Here is a 22,038-nt window from a genome sequence, read left to right as displayed (position 1 = left end):
AAAGAAATCTGGGACACTCTTCACAACTTGTTTTAGGCTCAGACCTCCACCCACCTTATGCAAACACAATATCAGTTGGCCACCCTTAATAAGGGTTTTCAGTCCATCATAGAGGACTCCCATAGAGCAAAGTCCCTAAGTGCCTCCCTTAGTGCCGTTGGCCAACCCCTCTATTCCTCATAAATTATCACCTATCTTCTAGTAGGATTAGGCACTGACTTTGAGTCTATAATTACCTCAATCACTACTCAGCTTGAACCATTGACTTCTTCCCAAGTGCACAACTACCTGTTAAATCACGAGTCCCACCTCACCCACCAAACCCATACATTACTCTCAAGCAGCTCCCTTACTGCCTATACCACCACGGTTCGACCCTCGTTTAATCCTTCTAATCGAGGTCATGGTAGAGGTCCTCGTCGAGGCTGTGGAAATTGTCATGCTACCCAATTCTCCCTTTCCAGCTTTGGTTTTAACAATTCTTCCTCCCGACCTGTTTGTCCTGTGTGTCACAAAGCTGGCCATACAACCTTGTCTTGCTACCATAGGTTCAACCAATCCTATCAAGCATCCACCCCTCCATCCCTCATGGCTCACTAAACAACTCTTCCTCCTCCCAAGCCTCACTCACCTCACTGGTTCCCATACAAGGTTGCCACCAACCATTTTACCAATGACTTTGCTAACCTCAATTTGTATTCTGTTTCATACCAAGGCACAGACCAATTTAGCATTGGAGAAGGCTCCTCCCTCCCAATTCAACACACTGGGACATCTCACTTTCATACCACTAATGGCAATTTTCTCCTTCATAAACTCTTGCATGTTCCATTGATTACTCGTAACTTGTTGTCTGTCCGTCAGTTTTGCTTGGATATTCCTGTCTAATTTGAGTTTAATTCTTCTGGTTTTTGTGTGAAAGACCTGCATACTCAGGCACTACTGCTCCAGGGTCCCGTTAAGGATGGCTTATACGTGCTGCCCACCGAAGCCGAGTCACTTACTTCATCGACCGAGTTTTCCTCTCCCACTGCCTTCCTTGGCGAAAGAACATCATCTCACATATGGCACTTCGTCTTGGGCATATCTCTTCCCGAACAACCTCTTACACCATCAACAAATTTCAACTCCCAATTATGTCCAAAGTTGCACCTCATCCTTGCTCCGGTTGTGCTCAAGCCAAATCCTATGTTCTCCCTCATCCTCATTCCCTATCTCTGTCTCTCAAACCTTTTGAATTATTATTTTTGGATGTATGGGGACTAACCCCGATGTTATCTACTGGCAGTCATTGTTTTTATCTTTTAATTGTTGATGACTTTAGTAAATATGTCTAGTTATTTCCACTTCATACAAAGTCTGATGTATCTTCCGTTGTCTTAGCTTTTTTACGTTATGTGAGCAACACATTTTCATCAAATGTTATTTCAATTCAATCCGATTGGGGCGGTAAATTCCGTCCTCTTCATCCCTTACTTCACTACTTTGGTATTTCTCACCATGTTACATGTCCCTATTCGTATGCACAAAATGGTAGTGTCAAAAGATGCCATCGCCATATTGTTAAGACTAGGTTGTCTCTTTTGGCCAATGCATATGTTCCAGCGAAATATTAGACAAAAGCATTTCAAACTGTTGTGTTTCTCATTAATCGCATGCCTACACCCGTCCTTCATAATGTCTCTCTTTTTCAAGTCATTTTTGGTCGCCCCCCAGATTATTCATTTTTACGAACCTTTGGGTCTGCATGTTAGCCTAATTTATGCCTCTTTAATCGACACAAAATAGATCTCCGATCTCAATTATACGTCTTCATGGGCTACAACCCAGACCATAAAGGCTACAACTACCTTCATATACCCACAGGTCGACTATATACCTCTAAAGACGTCTAGTTTAATGAGACCTTATTTCCCTTTTCATCTCTCTCTAGCTCGACCATTTTGGATAAGTCACATTTGTCAATGCCTCTTTCCTCCTCATTGCCCCTATTCTCCATTGGGCCTCCTCATACGTCCTCTAAGCCGACACCTGATTATGAGCCCACCCATGCCTCTCGCTTTCTCACACATTCCGACTCTATTGTTGGGCCATCCCCTTCTCAATCACTTGCATCCTTGTCTGCAATACAACCTAACCCTAGCCCGTTGTCTCTCACCAGTTCTTCCTCTTCTACTCCACCATCTCTTCCCCCACGGCCTCTCATTAAACACCCTATGGTTACTCAATCTTAGAAACAAGTTTATCAGCCCTGTCGCTGCATTGCTGTTCTTGCCCCTTTTCATCTCTAAGCATTGCCCACTCTGTTTCAATTCCTGAGGAACCAACCTATTACACAGAGGCATGAAAGTTCCTTGAATGGCGTGATGCGATGGCATCCAAATTCCAAGCCCTTCTCCAAAATCGCACCTGGTCTTTAGTTCCACCTACCTCCACCCAACATGCACTTGGCTGCAAATGGATCCTTAAGACCAAGAGGAGTGTTGATGGCATCATTGAGCGCCATAAGCCTCGCCTTGTCGCCAAGGGTTTCCATTAGCAGGCTGGTCTAGATTATACAAAAACGTTTAACCCGGTTGTTAAACCAGCCACTGTTCGTTTTCTTGTTTCCATTGTTGTGCAGAAACAGTGGCCTCTCCATCAATTCGATGTACAAAATGCCTCCTTACACGGGGACCTAAAGGAGGACGTCTACATGCAACATCCCCTGGGTTTGTGAACTCTAACCTTCCTCATTATATTTGTAAGCTGCAAAAGTCTATTTGAGTACTAAACTGTCTACCTTAGGTTTTCAAGGTTCCAAATCTGATTCTCCTTAATTATTTATTCAAATTCATATGATTGCATCTATGTTATTATATATGTTGACGATATCATTGTGACCGATTCTAATACTTCACTCATTATCGATTTTATCGCTACTCTTCGGTCCTCCTTTCTAGTTAAAGATTTAGGAAATTTGCATTACTTCCTAAGGATAGAAGTTTGTCACAATACAAAGGGTTTATTCATGCCTCAAACTCTCTATATTTTCGAGCTTTTAGTTCGGACAAACATGCATAATGCGAAATCCATGTCAACTCCAATGTCTGTATCTATCAAACTTTCGGCCATTGATGGTATCTCATTTGAAGACCCACAACTGTATCGCATTGTTGTGGGCACTCTTCAATACCTTGTCTTTATTAGGCCCGATATCTCTTTCGCAGTCAATCAATTCTGTCAATACATGCACTGCCCCCATCTCCCTCATTGGCAAGCAGTCAAGCGAATTCTTTACTATCTGCGTCTTATTGCTCATTATGGTCTCTATTTCTCCTCTGCCTCATCAAATACCTTGACAACCTTTTCCAATGCTGATTGGGCTTGTTGCTCGGATGATCGAAAGTCTACCGGAGGGTTTTTTATTTACTTTGGCTCACATTTGGTCTTTTGGGGATCTAAGAAACAACCAACCATTGCCCATTCTTTCACCGAAGTTTAATATAAAGCCATGGCTAATACGACTTGTGAATTACTTTGGTTACAATCTTTACTAATGGAACTTGAAATTTTTTCAACTCTTCCACCTACTTTATGGCGTGACAATATTGGAGTTACTTACTTATTTGTAAATCCTGTATTACACTCTAGAATTAACATGTTGAAATTGATCATCATTTTGTGAGGGATCGTGTGGCTGCCAAAACACTCCAAGTTTCTTTTGTTTTAAGTAAAGATTAGATTGTGGACATTCTCATCAAGTAACTCTCTTCAGCACGGTTCTCACTTCTTCGATCAAGCCTCACAATTATGCCTGTGCCGCTTGAATTGAGGGAGGATATTAAGGCACATGCCTCAACACTTATTGCTTGTCCAAAGCCTTCTGGAAGACCTGCTCAACAACTAGACGTAGACACAACAAAAATGCTCATAACATAGGAATAACAAACTATGCTAAAGGAATATTCTATAATAGGTTTTTATATTTTCTGATTGGACATTGTGATCTATAAGTACTGCGTAAAGATACATATTGTATTATTGAGGAAGTATTGAAATACAAAGAGCTGTGAATAGAAGCTTCAATTGACTGTGTCATTTTATCAAACACCTGTGGTGCTTCATCATGTTTAAATTCTATTGAGTGGTGTAACGTGAGAAATAACATCCGGCTAGTTTGAAATTTTTGTCTTCTTTGTAACATAAGACCTCGTTTGTTTTCATAATTCCTCTCAATTAATTTCACCTCATCTTATCATTACAACTTTTTTAAATTCTCACATAAAATAAAATAAAAAATTTAAAATTTTCAAATCTCAAAATAAAAATAATATTAAAAAAATATTTTATAATAATATTTTATTTAATTTTTAATTTTAATCACAACTCAATTCAATACAAAAACAAACGAGACCTTATCTTAAAAACAGGCGCGTGGTAGGTTCTCTCGTTTGTAAATTACTATTTTGTCCCTAACCTCACCTCAATCAAACGAAACAAAATATCCCGCCACTCCCACACCACGCAACATTTTAAAGCGCTCTCTCTCCCCGGAAACTCGCCACAGTTCTGTCCGGAGCGTCGCTGTCGAAGACTGATCTATCCGCTAAACCCTAACAAACATCACATTAGAAGGTCAGTCCCCCCTTTGAATCAATTTAAAAAATAAAAAACTATTCGTTCTCCGAATCATTTCCATATTTCACACGCAGACAAATATTATATCTTCCATGACGCTTAGGGTTTCAACAGGGGCGTGTTTGGAACACTTGTTCTGCTCCTTTTTTAGATATTCCTTACTGTCAATGCCTCCTTTATGCGTCACTCGGCACTCTTACTTACATGTCCTTATAAGTTACTTCTACATGCCTTTTTATTTTTGTTATTTTCTTTCATTTATTAATAGCAAATGTTGAATTGAATCATTTTCAGGTTTTTAATTTTTGGATGTGATTTCTACATTGCGGAAGTAGTTGAATATTGTCACCTTTGAATTAGAAGCAGAAACTAAGACGCATTAGTAATGGGTCTTGTTTTGGTTTATTTACTGTTTTTTGTTTTTAACTTTGAATTTCATTACGTTTAGTTAGTATGGACTGATAAGTCTTTTACCTAGGAGCTTTCAATGTTGACTTTTCTATATCACTAAGGGTGTGTTTGGATGTTAAAATGAGTTAAGTTGAGTTGAGTTATGATGATAAAATATTGTTAGAATATTATTTTTTAATATTATTATTATTTTGAAATTTGAAAAAGTTGAATTGTTTATTATATTTTGTGTTGGGATTTGAAAAAGTTATAATGATGAGTTGAGATGAGTTGAGGTGAGTTTGGTAACCAAACGCACCCTAAAATTAATCGTAGACTTGAATTCTTTTCTTTTATTAAAGGAGTTAAATTTTAATCGACATGGTTTGATATGACAGGTTTTTGTGTTATGATGTGGCTTTCAAGAAGGGGCAGCCACTAGCCTAGTAGGCGAATATGTTTACCAATGACTGCAGAAATGTGTATAAGGCAAGAATAGGAATTTTTTCTTTGCATCTTATTGCCTTTCCTTTCCTTTTCATCCTTGAGTGGTTGAGCATTTGTTATTTATCTGCAGTGGAAGCAATCCTGGTCAAGGGTTCAAATACAATGATAAACTTCTGAAAGTTAATTGGTCACAACATGCTAATGCACACGAGAATTTCTCATGCCAAAATAAGTTCTTGAGTTCAAATTTCCTCTTCTCATTATCATCACAAAAACCTTGTGCTGAAGGAGAAATGGGTACATGGTATGTTGCCATTAAAGATATTGTTTAATTTTTATTTGGTTATGTGGAATTTAATATCTAGTCAATTGAAAATTTCTTTTAGATGTAAAATTTGACCATGGGAGTTTGGACTGTGTAGTTAGTAACTTATTTTACAATCTTATAGTCACAACCTGATGCAAATTTTTGTATTCAATGATTGTGGTCTTAAGGTTGATATAAAATACGCCCTCGTTTGAACCTAATCACAAGATTTTGCTGGTGTTGGATTATTTTTTTTTGCCAAGCTACATGTCTACTTGCTTACTTGGGCTATGTCTTTTGCATTTCTTAATAAAATTTTTGATTACTCCAAAAACTTCTTTTAAGATTTTCTTTTTCTTTTTCCAGGTCAATGGCTTGCCAAAGTCAAAATATTCAAAAATTGCAGAGTACACAATTGGAAAAGGTAAAAATTGCTAGGCAGGATCCATGCTCATTTTCATTGGTGCTCTTTCATTTGAACTTTTTTTTTTATCAAAATACTTTGTTTAATATACAAATCAATCTGTATTTTCTATTCCTTCTCTTATTGATTTTGTAGTCAAAGCAGCCCAAATTATTTGCATTGTTAAGGTTAACTCAATAAATAGTTAATGTTCTAAACTTTTTTAACAATTTGATGGCCATTCAGTGGTAATATATTATGACTTCTGATTAGGTAATTACTTTTGATGGAAACTTTTTGCAGGCTTGGCATGTTCTTTCCAATCTTCAGATTTCTGGCAGGAACTACATAAAACCTGGAAAAACTGTAAAAGTTAATAATCTTGGTAATAGCATGTCTCTTAGCATTGGAAAAAGATCTATATCACAAAGCTCATTTGGCATTGATAGGGGCTCAGAGCATATGCAAACCCATAAAAATTTCAGTAAAAGTAATGGCAAAGTCAGTGAATCTGTAAGCTGCATGGGCAATCATTTTCCATCAGGTAACGTTAGAGCCATGGAAGCCGAAAAGAGTCTTGTGGGCCAAAGCAAGATTAGAGCATCAACAGTCGACCATTCTCATTCTCAATTTTTGGATAGATCATTCAGCAGTCATACTGTTTATATTGGCCAAGTAAGAGAGTCTGCAGCAGAAGTTTTGGCTGGTGATGTGGATGATGATGACCTACTTGAGGTAATTCTTATCCAATATGAGTTGCATTGAAACTTTGTTAACGTGAATTAGCTCTGTTCAATTGAATTGGTTACTAGTAATTCAGGATTCTGAATTCTATAATTGTTTTTACATCATCAAGTTTGTATAGTTTTCACAGCATCAAATTATCAATATTGTTTAGCACGTGAGTTAAAATTTCTGTTGAATTTGTATGTATCTGTTTAACTACATTCTAAATAAGGTTGCTATTACTGTTATTATTTTTTGTTTTACTTGTGCGCCCATACAAACTGAAGATTTTTTATTTTTCTTTATGTCTTTTATCAAGGTAACTGGTTAAAATTTATTTGTTGTGCTTCAGGTTTAAGTTGTGAAGGACTCCCCATGCTTATATCTGGAGTCATGTCATAATTGTTTCCTCTTTTTAATGTTGATTTCTGTACATTCATCTGTCTTGTGTACTTATTTTGGGCTCAGAATATTGATGTGGACCAAATAGTAGAACAGTATCAATCTACTTGCACACCACAACCATCAATTTCAAAGCTGCCACCCATTACTCCAACTTTAGATGAAGACAATTTTATGAGACAAGATGGGAATGGTTTGCCACCAGAATTGTGCTCAAACTGCAGTCATGGTCTTAAGGTACGTGATTCTGTACTATTGTGACTCCATCTTAATTTGCTGTTAGCTTGATACGCCTGATTCCTGATTTTAATACAGCTAGGACTGTGCCCCGAAGCTGCAACTCATTTGCAGGAAATAAAGGACATGCTAATTGTTATATCAAATGAACTGATTGACAATGTTAATGAACTCAGCCAGGAGCAGATTGAGAAGCTTCGCCAAGATAGGTTTTCTTCCCACTCTATCTCATCATATTCTTATCGTTGTTGTTCTGAGTAAACAAAGAATTAAGAAAACAGATAAAATGAATAAGCAAACCAATGTGCAGTAGTTTATATTGCTCATTGTTGTTATTCTTATTACTGGCACTTTGTCATATCTTGTTACACACTCATCCCCAATGAGAGATACAAGTCATTTTTTTTTTGTTAGGTTACAGCTGAATAAGCAAATCCAGCAGCTTGAGAGGTATCTTCGTGCCAATTTAGTCGATGCGGAAAGGCAAAGATCGCATTATTCTGCATCCACAGCAGCTGCTGTATCTTTTCAATATGGAACACCTCAAGCAACTACATTTAGAACTCCAATGAAATTTGATGCCCCGGTTAATCTACCTAATGAGGTGGGAGGGTATGAAAGGTGGAATTCTCCATTGGTTTCATTCTCTTCCATAGATAGCTTTGGTATTTCTTCAGGCCCCATAGAGAGGGAACCGTACATTCCCAAGTATGTTGAAGTTAACTATATTGAAGGTTCTAATGACAAAAAATGGAGTAATGTGAATTTCCCGTGGACAAAAAAGCTAGAGGTGCTTTTCTGAATTATTTTCGAGTTTCTTATTTGCATAGATGTCATCCTAATTGTTGTTTACCTACTTCCACTCTCAGGCCAATAATAAGAAAGTCTTCGGAAATCACTCATTTCGCCCCAACCAAAGAGAGGTTATTAATGCTACAATGAGTGGATATGATGTTTTTGTTTTAATGCCAACTGGAGGGGGAAAGAGTCTGACATATCAGGTAAAAGAATTCTTTTGCGAATTTCTTATGATTTAGGGTTCTTAATTAAAACACTGTTTTCTAGTTTCATTATCGGTAGATCTTTATGGTTTTTCCATCTTAGTATATTGTTGATTGTGTGTGCATGCTTTGCTGCTTCATTTTCTTAGACACAATAGTTTTAGTGGTATTCTAGATCAAACAACTTGCATCTCCATTATCAAATTTTTTGTAGGTTTAGATTCCTTGTCAATGTCAGGAAATTAAATCCCTTTTTCTGTTTTCATTATGGGAGTTTACACTTTAATTTTGTTATTTTGCAGCTCCCTGCTCTTATTTGTCCAGGTATAACATTGGTTATCTCTCCCCTTGTGTCACTTATCCAAGATCAGATAATGCATCTATTACAGGTAATGTTTAGTTTACACTAACTTCTACCCGTTACTTTCATCCTTTACAGCATACCTTATACTTGCTTTTGAACCTTGTTCTTGCTTTTGAGTTGCGCTATAGGCAAACATACCTGCTGCCTACTTAAGTGCCAACATGGAGTGGACAGAACAACAAGAGATCCTCAGAGAACTAAGTTCTGATCATTTCAAATACAGGCTATTATATGTCACACCGGAGAAAGTTGCTAGGTGAGTGCTTATTATTTACATGATTACTATATTGCAAACTTCATCCATTAATATGCCCAAAGGGCCCTGCCTTGGTTAGGTTCCACATAATAAAAGAACTGTTTTCTAGTTTTTGCTTCGATTACATATTCACAACTGATAGAAAAATGACTAACCCAATTGTATGTAAAATAACCCAATTTAAGCATTTTTTTTGGTGCTTTAGTTTCCCTTTGACAATCCTTTTTTCCCCCATAAAAAACCAATTAAAGTAAGTGGAGATATTTAAGAGAAGAACCAAAGGATGCTATGTGAAATCAAAGTTAGGCTCAAGTGGCTTGTGACAATGGGTTGCAATAGCATTGACTATTGAGGCATTAACTCGGTTGTGCTAGCAAGCTTCAATGTGCAAGGTTAGCAGGTAGAGCAGCCATGACAATGATGTAGCTTAATGGCTTGTGATAGAGATTTTGGTTGTGGGTCTTTTGATGGGTTAAGGGTGAATGTTCATGGTTGTAAGTTTGTGCAATGGTGATAATGGATGGGAGTTTGCAATAAAGATGATGGGGTGATTTCAGGTTGTGACAATGGGGGTCACCAGCGGTAGGTTTAATTTGAATGACAGTGGGCATTTGAGATGTTGAGGTGGCTAGGTAGACAGTTGAGTGGCTGTAAAAACTGTGGATTCTCTGAAGATGGTGAGGTTTTTGCGTGATGGTTGTGACAATTTGTGTGGTTTGATCAAAACAGATATATGGCGATATTGGAGACTGATGATGGTGGTATCCAAGAAAGATGCTGATGGAAAAGTTGGGTTGTAATGATGAAAAAGTGGTGCTTGGATTTGGATTTGAGGTCTGCAGATTGTTGTTCAACTATCTTACAATTGGAGGATGGTGGTGGCTTGGAATAAAGTTGGGTATTTAGTGTAGATTAGGGGCAATGGTCTATTTGCAACATCTGAGGTGAGTTATCCTGTAATGGTAGGTCTCAAAATCATGTGATAGTCACATTTAATGGAAATTTGGATGAAGATGCTATTTACCATGCACTCTGACTTTAGGAGCTATGAAGTTGTACTTCACGGTGGTGCCATGTCCATGTGTCTCATTGGGTTTGAAACTTTTTTTTTTTATAAGGTAGTATACCTTTGGGTTTGAAACTCATTTACCATTGGGTTTGAAACTTTTCAGACACTTCTAAGGTAGTATACCTTTAAATAGAAGTATGTATTTGATTTGGAAATGAGTTGGGCACAAGCACAACTTAAATGTTATTTATAAACACTTAAACATCAACTAAGCCACTTAAATTTAGGTTTTTATGAGTGCTGGCTTTCTCTTTAAATAATATATATTTTTTTTTGATACGTAAGAGATAAATTTTATTAATATGAATGAAATAGGCCTAAACCATGTACACAGGAAGTATACCACAGGACACCTAAATACATTCTAAGAGCGATGAACTAAAGACAAGAAGTCATGAATATTATCCCCAATTAAAACAATAGCAGAAAACCAAAGCAATAAGGTATTTAGAAAGAAATTCTTCAGCTCCACCATTGTGCGTTCCTTGTCTTCAAAACAACGCGCATTTCTTTCCATCCAAATGCACCACATGATACACAACGAAATCATCTTCCAAACTGCTACCACTTGATGACAGCCCTGCAATTTGCTCCAACAGCCCATCAAAACCAGCCTCAAAGGCATTACCTAAGCGACGCCAACCCTCCGAAAGATCTCATCCCACAACACCCTCGCTACATCACAATGTAGTAATAGGTGATCCACCGATTCTCCATTCTTTTTGCACATGTAGCACCAATCCATCACTACACATCCTCTCTTCCTCAAATTGTCCGTGGTCAAGATCTTCCCAAGAGCGGCATTCCAAACAAAGAAAGCAACTTTGGAAGGCACACGAGACCTCCAAATGTTCTTCCAAGGGAATGGAGTATGGTCCTGTGTTATCAAAAGTTTATAATACACCTTAACAGTACATAACTTATGCTCCCTAGACCTCCACTTCAAGCTATCATGTTGTGCCCTAGTAGTCCCCGAGAAATGTAATAGGCTGAAAAAGTCAGTAACCATATCTAGTTCCCAATCGTGAAAATCCCTATTAAACAGAATATTCCACTGATAAACCATGAGAGAATATCCGCACATCAGCTACTGAAACCTCCCTATTAGCTGCAAGACGATATAAAGCCGGAAAAACCCTTTCTAATGCATGATCTCCACACCACACATCCCGCCAAAAACTGATTCGGTTGCCCTCACCGACTACAAAGCGAATATGATTTTCAAAACATATCCACCCCTTCCTTATGTACTTCCATAACCTCACTCCATACCCCCCTCTCACTTTGTTGGAACACCATCCGCCTCAAGCAACACCATATCTCGCATCTATAGTTTCCTTCCACAATGCTCTCCCCTCCCGATGATATCTCCAAAGCCATTTCCCCAATAGTGCTTTTTTAAAGGTTCTCAAATTACAAACACCCAAACCACCATTCACAATTGGGGCACATATCGTCTTCCAACTAACCAGGTAGAATTTCTTCTCCTCCCCTATGCCTCCCCATAAGAATGTCCTAAAAAGTTTCTCAATCTTATTCACCACCCCTGCAGGCATAGGAAAAAGAGATAAGAAATACGTGGGGAGGTTAGTGAGTGTACTCTTGATAAGAGTGAGACGCCCCCCTTTTGATAAATACACCCTTTTCCATCTCGCCAGCCTTTTCTCTATCTTCTCCACCACCCCATCCCATATAGCTCTACTCTTGAAAGATGCTCCTAAAAAGTTTTCATTACAAAATTTTTAAATAATGAATCTAAAAAGTTTTCATTACAAAATTTACAAATGAACAAAAGAGTTGCATTTATATTACTTTGCTGATATTGTTATATTTAAAGAAATATGCACTTGTGTGTCTATGCTTAATAGAATAAAAGTTGATTGAACAAAATGGATGGCTTGAAGGGATACTGCAAAGTGCAATCAAGTCTTTGTTTCATTTTCTTTATTTTGTTCATTTTGTAAACCGTTCTTTTTTTCTGCAGGAGTGATGTTCTTTTGCGGCACCTGGAGAGTTTACATGCTCGTGAGTTGCTTGCCAGGATTGTTATTGATGAAGCTCATTGCGTGAGCCAGTGGGGGCATGATTTTAGGCCAGATTATCAGGTTGGTGCTTATAAAAACTTTTCAACTTCACGCTACCGATAATATAACTGCTTAGTGTTAATCTGTTCTGTAAAATGTGTAGGGTCTTGGAATCTTGAAACAGAAGTTCCAAAATACTCCGGTGCTAGCATTAACAGCTACTGCAACAGCCAGTGTAAAAGAAGATGTTGTGCAAGCTCTAGGTCTTGTCAACTGCATTGTTTTCCGGCAAAGTTTTAATCGGCCAAATTTGTGGTAAGTGTTGAATAAATGTAACTTGTCTCTGACTGTTAAATTCATCACTCATTGTGAACATCCTAGGTATTCTGTTATTCCCAAGACTAAGAAGTGTGTGGATGATATCGACAAATTCATTAAAGAGAACCACTTTGATGAATGTGGAATAATTTATTGTCTTTCAAGAATGGACTGTGAAAAGGTTGCAGAAAAGTTACAGGTTAGTTGGCAATAATTGAACAATCTTTATTGTTCATGTGCTTGTTGCATTTAACAGGGTGTAAATGACATTTATCCATCTAATTTCTAAGATGTGTATCCTTTTTCAAAGTATGATTTTGAAATGGAAAATTCTAGAAAATGATCAAATCTGACTATTATGGTGGTGAGAATTCTATTTTGAGGCCAAAGGGTGAGCCAAACTCAAAAAATAAAATCAACGTGTCTGTTAGTCTCTTGTAATTCATGCTTGCTAAAGAGTCTATTTCATTCAGGAATGTGGACATAAAGCGGCATTTTACCATGGCAGCATGGATCCTACTCAACGTGCCTTCGTCCAAAAGCAGTGGAGTAAAGACGAAATTAATATAATTTGTGCTACGGTGGCATTTGGAATGGGTACCATAAACTGTTGTTGCTTTCAGCTTTTTTATTAACTACAAAGAACAATGTACTGATGTATGCATTGCAGGTATCAACAAACCAGATGTCCGATTTGTAATTCATCACTCTCTCCCAAAATCTATTGAAGGCTACCATCAGGTAATTACTATAAAGCATACCACTACCTTGAAATTCAGATACTTGTGCCAATAATTTAGATTTGAGATACAATATTGTGGGACTTTTTATATTTAGCTTACTAGTTCTTTTAGCTTATTGCGTTCCATTATGTTTCAGGAATGTGGCCGAGCTGGTAGAGATGGTCAGCGTTCATCCTGCGTGCTGTATTACAGTTATAGTGACTATGTAAGTTGTACCTGTAAAACTAATTCATCTTGTTGATTCCTGCTAATTCTGTGCATGGAGGAGTTTGCATACAAGAGTTGCATCCTTATTGCTTTTTCTCCCATGTTTCTCATCTTCTTTTGCAGATACGGGTCAAGCATATGATTAGTCAAGGAGGAATTGAGCAAAGTCCATTGCCATCTGGATCTAATCGTGTAAATATTAGTAATTCAGGGAGGATACTGGAAACAAATACAGAAAATCTTTTGCGCATGGTACTGAATATGAGCTTTGCATCATAGTTGTTGTGTTATGATATCTATATTAATTCAAACAAATATGTTCTAAATCAACGACTTAAACTGTCTCAGGTCAGTTATTGTGAAAATGATGTTGATTGTCGACGTCTTCTACAGCTCATTCATTTTGGAGAAAAGTTTGATTCTGCAAACTGCAAAAAAACATGTGACAATTGTTTGAAGATTAAGAGTTTTATTGAGAAGGATGTCACTGACATCACAAAGCAATTGGTTTGAAAGTGTTTTCATTTTGTTTCTTGCTGTCCCCACTATATAGTTACTGTTGTTTAATTTTAGTACACTGTTTTCATTTCCTTTTTTTACATTTTTATTTGTCGTGCTTAGGTTGAACTGGTGAAGTCAACACGGCAGCAGTTCTCATCATCTCATATTTTGGAAGTCTACAGGGGCTCCTTGAGCCAATTTGTATGTTCTAATGAAACATATATTTTGCCTTCTATGCCCATGTCATTTTACATTCTCTAATTTTCTGCATGTAAAAATAACGTTGTCTGCCTAATGTCAACTAGGTCAAGAAACACAGACATGAGACTTTGAGCCTGCATGGAGCCGGGAAACATCTAGCAAAGGGTGAAGCTTCCCGTATATTGCGTCATCTTGTTACTGAGGATTTTCTTGTGGAAGATGTCAAGAAAAGTGACATCTATGGATCTGTATCATCAGTGTTGAAGGTTGTTTTAATCCTTTTTATGTTTCCTTTCTCACTTTTTCATGCATCATTTTGCTTGAAAAGTGTGATGAAATTGCTCCTTGATGCCGTTTGCTATGATAAGTTTATGCACATATTTTTTTTTATAGGTATGATAAGTTTGTGCATATAAAACAATCTGCCTCTGTTGATTTTGTTTCTTGGTAGTGACATTTTGTTTATCTTAATCTTTGTTCAGGTGAACGAGTCCAAAGCCAAAAATCTCTTCCTGGGTGGGAAGACAATCATATTAAGGTCCTTTTCTATGATGTTTCTTGCTTAGTTATGAACCTGATATGTGTCAAGCCTAGCAACTATAATTGCAATACTTTATGTCCTATTGATTTGTAAAAAGTTTGTCAAATATGTCAGCTGTGTTATGTGCTTTTGCAGTTATTTGACTATTATTTTCAGGTTTTGATCATTTTTTTCAACTCTGTCGGGTGAAATGTGAAGTCTAATATTTATGTGTTTTTGAAGGATCCAGATATTATAGCTATTTAAGTGGACAAAAAAGTTGTATTAACACTCATTTGATTGAGGAAATCATGTTCCAACTGAAAATCTTTTTAATAATGTGCTTTTCGTATTTCAATCCTGTTCCTTTATGAGGTTGTATCGGGATGGGTAGACCCGAGCCATCCCTGACCTATTATCCTACTGTTTATTTCCTAAATAGAATTTGTAAGCCATTTTTGCCAGCTGGCATGTATTAATTACCATATGTTAACACTCGCATCTTGTATACCATGTAGATTCCCGTCCCCTGTAAAAGCATCTAAACTGAGCAAATCTGAAGTGACTCCAGCAAAAGGCTCATTGATATCTGGGAAGCTAAGTCCTCAAATCGATACTCCTGCCCAGCCTCAACCTGAAGTAGACTTGGTATTTTGATTAGATATTATATGCATACATGCATGCATAGATATATCTGGACACATTTCCCATCCTTTTGAGTCTTTTGCCTTGTGAAATTTATGACTTCGATGAACAGCTAAACTAACTCTTTTTGTTTTTTATTTTATTTTTTCTTCTACCAACATGTCCTGCTGCAGAATCTCTCTGCCAAACTATTTTCAGCTCTGAGAATGCTCCGAACTATTCTTCTCAAAGAAGCTGGCGAGGGGTTCTTGGCATACCACATATTTAGGTTTGTTCTTAGCCATTTAATTCTGTTCTTGTTCTTGCACATTATTTTCTGTTAAGAATTATTTTTTTGTTGAGAATTTTGAGCAAAAAGGAACTCTATTGAATTTCTAAAATTCCTTCGGGATACAATATTTGTTTCTATCTCCTCTCTATCCCACCACTCCATTTTAAGGCAAGTCCTGACAAGTTTCCTTTTTATCCTGGACTTAGTACTGCTACGCTGCAGCATATCAGCATAAGGATTCCCAGAACAAAGGAAGAACTCCTTGACATCAATGGCATTGGCAAGTAAGTTGCGAGGTTGGTTTATCTTCTGTTGTTTACTCCCAGTGACAGGTTAGTGATCTTGCTGGCTCTAATCCAGGGGTAAGGTAAGCAAGTATGGGGATCGGATACTACAAACCATCGAGTCTACCGTCAACGAATACTACAGGACAGAAAAAAATAACAGCAGTAGCAATGACAGTAATGATTCAATAAAGAGAAGAAGGGATACAGATAGAGACCGAGATTCAAACGCTGAAGATGATGACTTCACCAAGAGTACTGGTAGATCAAAGAAAAGGGTGGCAAAAGGGCAGAACAAAACTGCTGAGCTTTCTAATTATATGGAGCCAGATGTTTACGACCAATGCATAGATGATGATGTAGAATTTTATGATTGTGCTTTTGAAATCAATGGCTGATGAGAATGGTGGCGGTGGAAGAGTGCTTCCATCATGGTCAGCTCCTGGAAACGGGAAAGATTGTTGATTGTAAAATGTTTCCGAGTATAGTATGCAATTATGTGGATATATATAGCAATTTTTCGTTGCTCTATTGGGATTTAAAACGAGTAAGAATCTCTTCGCGGCAACCGTGCATCTCTGGCTGTCCATGACAAAGGCGGCTGCTGCTGCTGCTGCTATATGTACCATCCTTGAAGTGGATTGATTCTGTCACGAATTCACATAACTTGGCAAGCAATTTTCGAATGTAAGTGTGATAATGAGAGGTACCTCTCTGTTCAGGCAAGTAATCTACGTATCTAAATAGGATCTCATTGTACGACGAGTCGAGTTACGTTTTTTTCTTTATTCTTTTTTATATTTATTTTTGTCCTTAAACATTCGTGACTGTCTTTTAACAATTTATTTTCATTTTTGACAATAGAAAATTTCTTTTATTATATAAAAGACCGGAGCTAAAGGGTTTCATTTTGTATTTTTTTTTAAATGACAAAGCAACCAACAGCGGCAGAGCCTCTAGAACAATCACATTTAAAATATATTTAAAAGTTAAATATGTAAACTTTTATCCAAAAAACACCTCCAATGGATGGATCACGTAAAACTCTTCTATTTTACATTCAAGTAAACCCAATTGGGTACTATTCACCCTGTAAATAATTTTTTGTTATTAATATTTATTTACTCTTATTTTCTTTTACTTTCATTTTCACTATCTAAGCAGGTTCTTTTTATTATTAATCATCTAGATCAGCTCTATTTCTTTCACTCTTTTCAACAAAATATTTTCGTAACATTATCCTATTTTTTCATCTTTTGATTTTATTTTTACTTTTTATTGTGAGTATACAAGATTTAATTATATTACATTGTATATAAAAATATATTACAAATATAAAAAGATATAAGGATATTTTAAATTTATTGATAGTTATAAGAAATATTTAAAAAGAATAAATCAGATTAGTTAAATGATATATGGATAGAATAAAGGAACCTTTGAGAATGTTCTTAGAACTCACCCATAAAACCTGAACTTTGGAAAGAATAGCACAGCAACCTACCGCCATTACCCCCACTTAAATTGCAGTTTCCTTTCTTTTTTCTTTTTAAATAATGCATTCAAAAGTTGATGAATATTATAACATCAATTTAAGATAAAAATAGAATAAAAATATAGTATATAACATTTTTTTTTTTTATGAAGTTTCCAGGAATAGCACGATTATAAATTGCACCGTTGCAGCAACTTTGACACATAATTCTCATCCTTTTCTCGGCGCCCACATTTTCGCATGAACCAACCCACACGGCTAAAGTTAAACCCACTCATGTTTTCCGAGATGGTCTATAAAAATAATTATTGAATAATACCCCCTATTCAAGATAAAAGAGTGTATTCATTCATTAAAGAACTTCATATTTTATTTTAAATTAAGTTTATAAAACTTGAGAAATTGTATTCGATAATTATTAGAAAAACAAAAATAAATTATTGAGACATTGGCGCTAGATTCTATTTAAATACGGGTGTCGTTTATTTTTACAATTGCTCTCAATTTATCTTATTTTATTTTATCTAATTATTATAATTTTTTTAAATTCTTACATAAAATAAAATAAATAATTTTAATTTTTTAAATATTAAAATAAAAATAATATTAAAAATATATATTTAAATAATATTTTATTTACCTTTTAATTTTAATCTCCATACATCTTATTCTGAATAGTTCAATAAATACACAAAGCAAAATGTCACGAAGTAATCCGCTTTTATTAATCATTAATCATTTGCCTACAAAAGCAATGATTTGATGACAAAGTAACGAAGACTTCTTTTCTTTTCTCTTTTTTTTTTTTTTTTTGAATGCAACGACTTGACTTGGTTGAGTTTTTTGCATTACGATAAGGGAAAGTACCTGGGAAGTATCACTGCTTCATCTGACGTTCTCCACGTGCAGGCAAAACATATCCTACGGTTCATAAAATAGCACGTCATTTTTGTACCCGCGTTTATAACAGAATGACAAGCAGGAGGACCAAAGCCATGCTGTCGTTCTTGCCTGCTCTGTTCTAACTTCTCTCTTAAGTTCACTCTCTGTCTCTACCTCTGTCCCCCTCTCTCTCACTACTACGAAGCAAAACAAGCTCTGAATTCCATCTTACCCGAAGACCCAGTAGTAGTCTTTGTTGGATTTCGCATTTGGTTTCTGAGTCAGAAGGAAGACATCGAAGAGAAAGTCTCAAAATCCCACCTCCTCGTACAACAACCAAGGCCAAGATGATACCAGGATCGAACAGAAACTTTGAGGATCGTCGCCGGACGTATCGCCATCGCCATAACCATCGCCATCTTCGAAGTCCCGGAAGAGGACCATTACGGATGCTCGAATGGAAGAGAAGCTCAGGAGAACATAGTCAGAAGAGATATTGGGATCATTCTGAGTCGCATCTTTCAGAAATAAGGCGACAAGGTACAAGCTTTTGAATTGTTATTTTTCTTAAATTCAAGTATTAACTTGAGTTTCAGGATTGCTTCAGATTTCTGTTAGAATATTTTCTTTCAAGAATTTTGGCCCAAAACCGAGAAGTAAAAGTTTTTTTCTCGAGTTCCTTAAAGGTTGTTCCTTCTCTTTTATTTTTTTTGTCTCAAGCCAAGTTTATTTTTTATTTATTTTTCATCCTTCGTAGATTACCATAAATACTACGTGAGGTAACCAGAAAGAATCGAATACAATACACAAATCTTCATCTCCTTCTTCTGCGCATACTCTGTTTTCTTGTAAACCTTGCTTCTCGTCCTCTTCCTTTGTTCGATCAAACTTTTCTCACTGCTTATGATTTACGTTCTGACAGTTTCTTTTTCCTGTTTAATTCAATTGAGAAAAATCGAAAGATTCAAGTTGTTTCCTTTTTTGAGTTCTATGTTTTACAAATTACCCAGAAAGTACTGAAACGTGTACAAGCTCCAATTGACCCTTTCCTTTTCTGGTTCCTTTTTTATGCAGAGAATGTCAGGGAAATACCCCAGTCAAATGATAGCATTGAACGTTCAGAAAATTTCTATAGGAAGCCTTATAAGCGAGTGCGTACTTCCGAGAGCATTCCCCAAATGCCTGAACCTATCTACTCGTCTCGTCAAAGACGAAAAGGGTTCGGCTCTGATTCTTTGCGTGAATCAGCAAACAACAAAAATAATTCATATGAACATTCGGATTCTGAAATAGTAGGGAATGATAGAGTCAGCAGAGTTCTATCTGGGGCTGATAATGGGTTGTCTGAGGAGAAAAAGGAGCATATCCGAATATCGAAAGTTTACAGGAAAAAAGACTTCATCTACCTTGACAGAATAGATGGAAAACCAACAAATGTGCTTCAAGGTGTAGAGCTTCATACTCGGGTTTTCAATGCCGAGGAGCAGAAGAAGATTGTGGAATGTATCTACGAGTTACAAAGAAAGGGGCGAAAGGGGCTGCTGAGAGGTTTTTATAGAAATTCTTGCTTTCTTTTGAGATTCATTCAGAGGCTTCAAAATTTTTTTGACTTCAGTAAATTTTCCTTCATTTAATATATTCTACTGCGCATTGCACCTTTCTTTTGTGTTTTGCATTTAAGTTCCGGGGTTTTATCATGATGCTAGAGTGACAGTTAGTCCTTGGTGTTTTTTTTATAGGTTTATGAAGTAGGATTTGACAATAGAGAAATTTTATTTGCAGTCCTGAGTAAGGAAATGCATGTGCAGTTCATTGATGAATGGTAGTAAAAGGAGAAAAATTATCATTTTAAAAAAGATATTATTGTAATTTTAAATTTTTGTAAAACATAACTGTATGGACTTGCATGGACTGTATGTAGACTAACTCTTGACAATATTGCACCATGTTGTTCCAACAAGAGAACACGTTAAATTGAATTCACAGAGAGCCTGTCCTTTTTGGTTAGAAAACTTTGATAGGTCCTCAGAATATACTTTTGCATTTGTTCTTGAAAGAAAGGCATTGGTACTTGATAATTAAGCAATCTTGCACATCATGTGCTGTCAATAGCATAGAAGAAACACGTTTCTGGTGGGAAAAAAAGTTATGATTCATGTGAAGCTGTTTTGATATGTGCTATGAGCTTGAGAAACAAAGGATGAAAATGAGATGGTTAAAGCTTTATCTCATGTGTGAACAGAGCGTACATATTCAGAACCTAGAAAGTGGATGCGCGGCAAAGGACGCGTGACCTTACAATTTGGCTGCTGCTACAATTATGCAGTGGTAATTGGAATTCCAATGCTTACATCTTTACAACCATAGCCAAAAGTGTGTCTGTGATATTAATTTAGCGACCTTACAGGATAAAAATGGGAACCTTCCAGGCATTATAAGAGGGGAAGAAGTGGATCTGATACCGCCATTGTTTAAGCAAATTATCAAGAGGATGGTCAGGTGGAATGTCATTCCCCCAACATGCATCCCTAACAGCTGCATTGTGAATATATATGAAGAAGGCGATTGCATTCCCCCTCACATTGATCATCACGACTTTGTTCGACCCTTTTGCACTCTTTCCTTGTTGACAGAATGTAACATAGTTCTTGGGTCGACTTTGAAGATTGTGGGACCTGGAGAGTTTTCAGGGCCTGTCTCTATACCTCTGCCTGTCGGGTATGCTTCTGTACTCCTCTTTCAATGAGAAATGCTTTATTAGTTTCTTGGTGCTTTTTTTTCTTCTCAAGGATCATAATTCCATAAACAAATACGCAGTAGAATTCATTGTTATCTATCTTAAGATGTTGCTCAAACCAGTTCATCATGCAAAAAAAGTTCAATGCTTCTATTGGGGATATTGAAGTAGGAATTTAGTAAGTTGTATGTTTGATAACTTTCATCTTTGATCTCATGCTTAAAAAAAAATCTGCCATTTTTCTTGTTTGCAGGTCAGTGCTCGTTCTAAATGGTAATGGGGCTGATGTTGCTAAACACTGTATTCCAGGTGTCTCAAGAAAAAGGTACCCTTCAATTTGGGGCAGTGCTAGGGCCAGTGAGAGGTGTCCCGACATTGCCCACCCATAAGTGTATTTTGCACTTTTTAATTTTGTGTAATTTTTTTCAAGCATTTTTTAAATCATTTTAATTGTTTAAAAAAGATTACAAATTCATTAAAAAATACTTCCTTGATCATTAAGTTTAAAAAAAAAAAAAAGTCAATATCGGGAGAATCTCTCGGTGGCTTTAACTTTTTCCTTTCATTTGCCTCTCCCATGAGCAAAAAAAGAAAGATGTTTATATATTTAATGGAAATCATTCCTTATTTTTGCTTATCTTAAATTTGCAGGATTTCCATAACTTTTAGGAAAATGGATGATAGGAAACTACCCTACAAGTTTATGCCCGACCCTGAGTTAATTGGAGTGAAGCCTCTAACACATTCTCCGGTAACAAGGTCACAGATCCAACATGACCGGCATGGAAAGAGTCTGTGAGGCAACAAAGCCAGATCAAGGAAATGGAGGTTTTTTTTTTTTTTTTTTTTTTTTTTTTTTTTTTTTTTTTTTCATTGACTTCAAATAATTTGGAAGATTGAATTTGTTGGTGTATGGAATGGGTTATTCTTATTAACCTCGTGTGACTTGTTGCCTAGAAAATGAACGAGTCTGTTTACCTCTTTTCTC

General features: G+C 36.5%; 2 protein-coding genes across 4 annotated transcripts; both read left to right on the top strand.

Annotated features, from left to right (window-relative positions):
• Positions 1-4,476: 4,476 nt before the first annotated feature.
• Positions 4,477-16,751, top strand: LOC121255752 (ATP-dependent DNA helicase Q-like 4A). Of its 2 annotated transcripts, XM_041156245.1 has the most exons (27): positions 4,477-4,617; positions 4,915-5,000; positions 5,407-5,499; positions 5,588-5,761; positions 6,131-6,188; positions 6,471-6,902; positions 7,362-7,532; positions 7,611-7,741; positions 7,947-8,322; positions 8,402-8,533; positions 8,836-8,922; positions 9,026-9,153; positions 12,207-12,327; positions 12,410-12,561; positions 12,628-12,763; positions 13,038-13,161; positions 13,235-13,305; positions 13,444-13,512; positions 13,638-13,766; positions 13,863-14,021; positions 14,136-14,216; positions 14,321-14,482; positions 14,699-14,754; positions 15,255-15,384; positions 15,555-15,649; positions 15,859-15,936; positions 16,013-16,751. In XM_041156245.1, exons 3-27 carry the CDS (start codon positions 5,477-5,479, stop codon positions 16,332-16,334), a joined length of 3,597 nt encoding a protein of 1,198 aa, XP_041012179.1. In that variant the 5' UTR covers positions 4,477-4,617; positions 4,915-5,000; positions 5,407-5,476; the 3' UTR covers positions 16,335-16,751. The 2 variants fall into 2 exon arrangements, with proteins under 2 accessions (XP_041012179.1, XP_041012180.1); XM_041156246.1 differs by lacking the exon at positions 4,915-5,000 and having other exon boundaries at positions 4,486-4,617; positions 5,409-5,499.
• Positions 15,247-21,985, top strand: LOC121255753 (RNA demethylase ALKBH9B-like). 2 transcript variants are annotated; one of them, XM_041156247.1, is made up of 7 exons: positions 15,247-15,250; positions 18,661-18,853; positions 19,388-19,861; positions 20,556-20,641; positions 20,721-21,031; positions 21,304-21,375; positions 21,702-21,985. In XM_041156247.1, exons 2-7 carry the CDS (start codon positions 18,661-18,663, stop codon positions 21,847-21,849), a joined length of 1,284 nt encoding a protein of 427 aa, XP_041012181.1. In that variant the 5' UTR covers positions 15,247-15,250; the 3' UTR covers positions 21,850-21,985. The 2 variants fall into 2 exon arrangements, with proteins under 2 accessions (XP_041012181.1, XP_041012182.1); XM_041156248.1 differs by lacking the exons at positions 15,247-15,250; positions 18,661-18,853 and adding an exon at positions 19,089-19,161.
• The last annotated feature ends 53 nt before the right edge of the window (positions 21,986-22,038 follow it).

The sequence above is a fragment of the Juglans microcarpa x Juglans regia genome, chromosome 3D (genome assembly GCF_004785595.1).
Source record: "Juglans microcarpa x Juglans regia isolate MS1-56 chromosome 3D, Jm3101_v1.0, whole genome shotgun sequence".
Taxonomy (NCBI): Eukaryota; Viridiplantae; Streptophyta; class Magnoliopsida; order Fagales; family Juglandaceae; genus Juglans; species Juglans microcarpa x Juglans regia.
The sequence above is the reverse complement of the archived record's forward strand: the minus strand, read 5'-3'. Positions and strand labels throughout refer to the sequence as shown.